This window comes from Pygocentrus nattereri, chromosome 13, assembly GCF_015220715.1.
Source record: "Pygocentrus nattereri isolate fPygNat1 chromosome 13, fPygNat1.pri, whole genome shotgun sequence".
NCBI classification, from domain to species: domain Eukaryota; kingdom Metazoa; phylum Chordata; class Actinopteri; order Characiformes; family Serrasalmidae; genus Pygocentrus; species Pygocentrus nattereri.
The window spans coordinates 15,330,536-15,337,990 of record NC_051223.1 but is presented as its reverse complement, the minus strand read 5'-3'; the positions used below and the strand labels follow the sequence as shown (position 1 = coordinate 15,337,990).

At 40.5% G+C, this 7,455-nt stretch overlaps 1 protein-coding gene across 2 annotated transcripts in view; it reads left to right on the top strand.

Moving 5' to 3' along the window:
* The first annotated feature begins 130 nt into the window (after positions 1–130).
* Positions 131–7,455, top strand: part of rnls (renalase, FAD-dependent amine oxidase) — an 86,722-nt gene continuing 79,397 nt past the window's right edge. Inside the window, exons 1-3 of one of the 2 annotated variants that reach the window (XM_017705579.2) lie at positions 131–362; positions 3,243–3,348; positions 3,475–3,620. In XM_017705579.2, the coding sequence (XP_017561068.1) occupies positions 245–362; positions 3,243–3,348; positions 3,475–3,620 (370 nt within the window). In that variant the 5' untranslated portion in view covers positions 131–244. The remainder of the gene's footprint in view (positions 363–3,242; positions 3,349–3,474; positions 3,621–7,455) is intronic. The other variant, XM_017705578.2, reaches the window with a different exon arrangement.

Below are 7,455 nucleotides of genomic sequence, written 5' to 3'. Positions count from 1 at the left end.
GTTTATGTTTTATGATGATGTAAAATGACATAATTATGTAAAATGATGTCCGTAGCTCTGTTTTATATGCTGGTTTCAGAGGTGTCTCCGGTAAACGCAGAGAGAGGTTTGGTTGGCCAACAGCTGAGACGCTTTCCTGACTCTTAAAGGGGCCGCGCTGAGTTCAGAGGAACTGCTACGGTCGCAACAGCGGAGGAGTTTCGCATAATACTAATTTTTAACTATTCACTTTCTTTTTTTCCGAATGTCTCGGGTGCTTATAGTTGGGGCTGGACTTACAGGCAGCTTGTGTGCCTGTCTGCTTCGGCGGGAGCTGTCAGACAAAGTTAAAATAGTGGTCTGGGAGAAGTCCAGGGGCACAGGTTAGCTTAGCTTTCACTCTGCTCAGTGTCTTCGGTGTGTTAAGGCTGCAGAAATGAAACGGAGAGAAAATGACTGCATGCTCCACGCAGGCGTTTGATAATAAAGCTGTAACTCGATAAAATAACTGTTATTTACAAGATGAGCTAAACCAATGAGTAAGTCGGCGAAGTGAATTGTTTATGCTTATGGCTGAGGTCAACCAGTCAACGGTCTGTCCTTAATGATGCAGTGTTGAGTTTGACTATATTGAATGTTGTGATGAAAGAAACGTATTTATTAAGCTTATCTTACCGTTACATTAAATTATCACCTTTATATTACTAGAATACGCTACGTCTCCTAGAGCGTTACTGCGTAATCACTCAAACTTTTGCATCTCTGACTTCACTAACAAGGCTGCTCTGTCATAGTTCAGTCATCGAGATGTAATCTAATCATGTAGAATCGATTTATGTGAATTGGTTCACTGTAGAGAAACTTACTGAGGTTTTTACAGTGGTGGTGATGGGAACCTGGATTTGCAATGTGTAAACACATATAGCCAGCCATTATTTACCATCCTGAACCAAAACCAGTGAACCTACGCGTGTCTCTTAGGTGTTTGTTTGTAATGTTGATAATGGTAAAAAAGTGGTAAATCTAGAAGCAAAAAGCTTTATAGGGGCCCACTTTCCCATACAATACCCTGCATGTGTTTCTCCACCATTAATTGCTTTTGAAAGGTACAATGTAGCTCAAAAGTTTATCTCAAAACTACACTATATTGCTGAACGTATTCTCTCATCTGGCTTCACACACACATGAACTTGAGTGACATCCCATTCTTAATCCATAGGGTTTAATATGATGTCAGCCCATCCTTTGCAGCTATAACAGCTTCATCTCTTCTGGGAAGGCTTTCCACATGGTTTAGGAGTGTGTTTATGGGAATTTTTGACCATTCTTCCCGAAGCGCATTTGTGAGGTCAGACACTGATGTTGGACGAGAAGTCCTGGCTCGCAGTCTCCGCTCTGATTCATCCCAAAGGTGTTCTGTCGGGTTGGGGTCAGGACTCTATGCAGGCCAGTCAAGTTCTTCCACAACAAATTTGCTCATCCATGTCTTTATGAACCTTGTTTTGTGCACTGGTGTGCAGTCATGTTGGAACAGGAAGGGGCCACCCCCAAAACTGTTCCCACAAAGTTGGGAGTATGAAATTGTTCAAAATCTCTTGGTCTGCTAAAGCATTAACAGTTCCTTTCATTGGAATTAAGGGGCTGTGCCCAACTCCTGAAAAACAACCCCACACCAGAATCCCCCGTCCACCAAACTTTACACTTGGTACAGTGCAGTCATACAAGTACCGTTCTCCTGGCAACCGGCAAACCAGACTCGTCCATCAGATTGCCAGACGGAGAAGCGTGATTAGTTACTCCAGAGAACACGTCTCCACTGCTCTAGAGTCCAGTGGCGGCGCTTTACACCACTGCATTCGACCCTTGGTGATGTAAGGCTTGGATGTAGCTACTTGGCCATGGTAACCATGAAGATCTCTATGTTGTTCTTGAGCTAATCTGAAGGCCACATGAAGTTTGGAGGTCTGTAGTGATTGATTCTGCAGAAAGTTGGCGACCTCTGCGCACTATGCCCCCACTCTATCATTTTACATGGCCCACCACTTTGTGGCTGAGTTGCTGTCATTCCCAATCACATCCACTGTGTTATAATACCACTGACAGTTGACTATGGAATATTTAGTAGTGAGGAAATTTCACGACTGGACTTTTCGCACAGGTGACATCCTATCACAGTACCACGCAGGAATTCACTGAGCTCCTGACAGCGACCCACAAATGTTCTTTCACAAATGTTTAAAGAAGCAGTCTGCAGGCCTAGGTGCTTGGTTTTATACACCCGAGGCCATGGAAGTGATTGGAACACCTGGGTAGTGAATACTTTTGGCAATATAGTGTATCATAGAACAGTGTCTTGGACATCAGGCAGCATATTCACAACCACTTCATAGAATAACTTTTTGGTGATGTAGCTTTTAGAAGCATTAAACACTTCAGACATCTGGTTCCTATCACCACTGCCGTTAACAATTCTGACTTGGTAATTTTCTCTAGAACGGAACATTTCACATCAATCAATTTACAACTAAGATTTATTTAACAGTGGTGGTAGTAGCAACCAGGGGTCACATGTCTTTTTATTTACTATCCAAAAACGACCAGTGAATGTGCCTGTGAGTTTTTATGTGTAATGTTGTTAGTGGTACAATAGTGGTAAATATGAGAACCTATTTTCTTTGCCCAATAGCTTGTCTCAAAATGATTGTAAAACTGTCTCAGACATCAAGCAGCATATTCATGGCCATTTCATGTAGTAACTTTCTGTGAGGGAGCTTTTAAAGGCATTGAACTCTTCAGATGTCTGGTTCCCATCACCACCACTGATTTGTTAAGTTTCTCTGGAACAGCTTTGTTTTTATTTACATCTTAATGACTTAATTATGCAGACGTTCTGAAACATTAGTGGAATTCCACTTAAAGCGTTTCCCATAGCCTATCATGGCGTCTGTTACTTCTGCCAGTGCAAGGAAGGAAAAGACCTCTTTTGTTCTGCTATAACCTTCATGAACACACAATTATTAATAATGTAATTGTGTTGTTCAAAATGGTTTACGTCTTTTTTTTATGTAAATACCTAGCGTATTAGATCTTTGTTTTATTTCACCTTTAATATTGTAAAGGCTTAGATTTCCAGGCACCAGTGAAAAGAGATTAACCCTTTGTTTCGGAATAGAATCCTTTGTTTCGTTCAGTTGTTTCCATTGAGACAGATGTTTATGACTACTTTGTCTCCATTTTTAACTTTTTTTGAATACGTGTCCTAGGGGGAAGAATGTCTACAAGCAGAAGTCCTAGCAACATGTCTTGCACAGCTGATCTTGGCGCTCAGTACATCACTGCTACACCATATTATTCCCAAATTCACAAAAGGTGGGTCAGTTTCCACCTGTGCGAAGTATGCATGTATGATGTGAAAGTGATTCATATTAAGTTGTTGTTTTATATTTCTCTTCCAAATCCTACTTTTCTCAATTTCACTCGCTTTTTTTTTTCAAGCTTTTATGAAGAACTTCTACTGCATGATGTTTTAAAACCGCTTGAAGCCACAATAGAGGGCATGATGTTAAAGGATGAAGGCAGCCTTAACTATGTAACACCTTCTGGAGTGTCCTCTATTGTTAAACACTACCTCAAAGAGTCAGGTAGGTAATTTTTCAAATGTCCTTGCCAAGATTTCAGTTTCATTATGCTGGGATGTTACATCCATGATGGAAATGAAGCATTTTGATTACCTCCGTTTAGTGAATATCATTCATGAAACAGACAGGCAACTTTTCCTCTCAAAAGCAAGAAAATTAAATAAAGTAAAGACAAAAAGGCTTATAAAATGTCTTGAGATTTTACTTAAGGACCAGGATGTCTGGACCAGGATGTCTGTAAAGCTGATTTGTGACAGCGGCCTTTGTAAAAAGCAGTATACAAATAAATCTGAATTGACTTGAAAATTTATTTCCTTTAAATCACTTTATATGGGTTGTGTGGAATTCTACTAAATTGGTTCAAAGTGAAAGCTGAATATCCATTTCAGACTTTTAACTATATTGGACTCCTTTTGCTTTGAGTGACCTGATACCTTAATTTTGTTTGCTTTATTAAAATAAATGATTAAACTGATGATTAAAATTTTTTCACTAACATAACAATCAGAGCTTTAAAAAATGTTTCAGTAGTGACCATTTTATCTCATTTTGAACTGAAAAATGGTAGGCAACCTAGAATGGTATAGAAATGGTATGCAATGGTATAGCAACCTAGAAAACAAAGCTTTGTACACAACTGAACAAAGCCTTAAACAGTTGTACACAAATAAAATCATAATATTTTTCATTAAAACACTAAAAGGTTTACTTAATTGCACAAAATGAGTGCTTCAGTAGTGACATTTCTTAAGGTTACACACTGATTTTCATTCTTTGGGACACATTTCCTTCAAACCAATCTAACTGCTCATCATGTGGTCGTGAGGGACAGGGATAGTCTCAATTCACTGTCAGTTGCAGGGGTGTAGCTAAAATAAGGCTCTGCCTGTGGATTAAACTCTGTGTTTCAGCAGTGGGGCAGCATTTTTTACAAAATAATTAAAGTTCACCAGTAATACTGCATGGTGTAAAAACTTCCAAACTCGTATTAATCATTTTACATATTGCACTGCACTAAATCCAGATATATATATATATATATATATATATATATATATATATATATATATATATATATATATATAATGTGTGTGTGTGTGTATGATGTGTATGCATACATACAGTGGGTTGCAAAAGTATTCATACCCCTTGAACTTTTCCATATTTTGTCACATTACAACCACAAACATAAATATATTTCACTGGAATTTAATGTGAAAGACCAACACAAAGTGGTATACAATTGTGAAGTGGAAAGAAAATTATACATGAATCAAAACATTTTTTACAAATAAAAAACTAATAAGTGCGACGTGCAAAAGTATTCAGCCCCCCTGAGTCAATACTTTGTGGAGCCACCTTTTGCTGCAATTACAGCTGCAAGTCTTTTAGGGTATGTCTCCACCAGCTTTGCACATCTAGTGACTGAAATTCTTGCCCATTCCTCCTTGCAAAACAGCTCAAGCTCAGTCAGATTGGATGGAGAGCGTTTGTGAACAGCAGTTTTGAGATCTTGCCACAAATTCTCAATTGGGTTTAGGTCTGGACTCTGACTGGGCCATTCTAACACATGAATATTCTTTTTTTTAAACCACTCCATTGTAGCTCTGGCTTTATGTTTAGGGTCGTTGTCCTGCTGGAAGGTGAACCTCCGCCCCAGTCTCAAATCTTTTGCTGACTCCAACAGGTTTTCTTCCAAGATTGCCCTGTATTTGGCTCCATCCATCTTCCCATCAACTTTGACCAACTTCCCGGTCCCTGCTGAAGAGAAGCACCCCCAGAGCATGATGCTGCCACCACCATATTTGACAGTGGGGATGGTGTTTTCAGAGTGATGTGCAGTGTTATTTCTCCGCCACGCATAGCGTTTTGCATTGTGGCCAAAAAGTTCTATTTTGGTCTCGTCTGACCAAAGCACCTTCTTCCACATGTTTGCTGTGTCCTCAACATGGCTTCTGGCAAACTGCAAACGGGACTTCTTATGGTTTTCTTTTAACAATGGCTTTCTCCTTGCCACTCTTCCATAAAGACCACATTTGTGTAGTGCACGACTAATTGTTGTCCTGTGGACAGTTTCCCCCACCTGAGCTGTGGCTCTCTGCATTTCATCCAGAGTCACCATAGGCCTCTTGGCTGCCTCTCTGATCAGTGATCTCCTTGTTCGGCCTGTAAGTTTAGGTGGACGGCCTTGTCTTGGCAGGTTTACTGTGGTGCCATACTCTTTCCATTTCCGGATGATGGATTGAACAGTGCTCCGTGAGATGTTCAAAGCTTGGGAAATCTTTTTATAACCTAAGCCTGCTTTAAACTTCTCCAAAACCATATTCCTAACCTGTCTGGTGTGTTCTTTGGACTTCATGATGCTGTTTGCTCCCCAATATTCTCTTAACCAACATCTGAGGCCGTCACGGAGCAGCTGTATTTGTACTGAGATTAGATTACACACAGGTGGACCCTTTTGAGTCATTAGCAGTCATCAGGCAACTTCTGAATGCAATTGGTTGCACTCAGGGAAAAGGGGGCTGAATACTTTTGCACGTCGCACTTATTAGTTTTTTATTTGTAAAAAATGTTTTGATTCATGTATAATTTTCTTTCCACTTCACAATTGTATACCACTTTGTGTTGGTCTTTCACATTAAATTCCAGTGAAATATATTTATGTTTGTGGTTGTAATGTGACAAAATATGGAAAAGTTCAAGGGGTATGAATACTTTTGCAACCCACTGTACATGTCGCTCGTCTGCCTTTGCACACATATGAATTTGAGTGACATCCCATTCTTAACCCATAGGGTTTAATATGATGCTGGCCCATCCTTTACAGCTATAACAGCTTCAACTCTTCTGGGAAGGCTTTCCACAAGCCTTAGGAGTGTGTTAATGGGAATTTCTGACCACCAGAAGCACATTTGTGAGGTCAGACACTGATGAACAAGAAGGCCTGGTTTGCAGTCTCCGCTCTAATTCATCACCAAAGTGTTTTGATGTGTGGAGGTCTGGACTCTGTGCAGGTCAGTCAAGTACTTCCACACCAAACTCGCTCATCCATGTCTTTATGGACCTTGCTTTGTGCTCTGGTGCGCAGTCATGTTGGAACAGGAATGGGCCATCCCCAAACTATTGCCACAAAGTTGGGAGCATAATATTGTCCAAAATCTCTGCTGAAGCATTAACAGTTCCTTTCACTGGAACTAAGGGGCCAAGCCCAACTCCTGAAAAACAGCCCCACACCATAATCCCCCCTCCACCAAACTTTACACTTGACACAATGCAGTCATACAAGTACCGTTTTCCTGGCATCCACCAAACACAGACTCATCCATCAGATTGCCAGACGGAGAAGCATTATTAGTTACTCCAGAGAACACGTCTCCACTGCTCTAGAGTCCATGGAAACCATGAAGCTTTCTACGCTGTTCTTGAGCTAATCTGAAGGCCACATGAAGTTTGGAAGTCTGTAGTGATTGACTCTACAGAAAGTTGGTGACCTCTGCTCACTATGCCCCCACTCTATCATTTTACATGGCCTACCACTTTGTGGTTGAGTTGCTGACATTCACAGTTGCTTCCACTGTCTTGTAATACCACTGACAGTTGAATATTTAGCAGCAAGGAAATTTCACAACAAAACTTGTTACACAGATGGCATCCTATCAGGTCCTGACCTCAACCCTATAGAGCACCTTTGTGATGTATTACAGCGGATACTGCAAGACAGGCCTTCCCGTCCAACATCAGTGTCTGACTTCACAAATGCGCTTTTGGAAGAATGGTCAAAAATTTCCATAAACACACTCCTAAACCTTGTGGAAAGCGTGAGTTCGCAGAAGAGTTG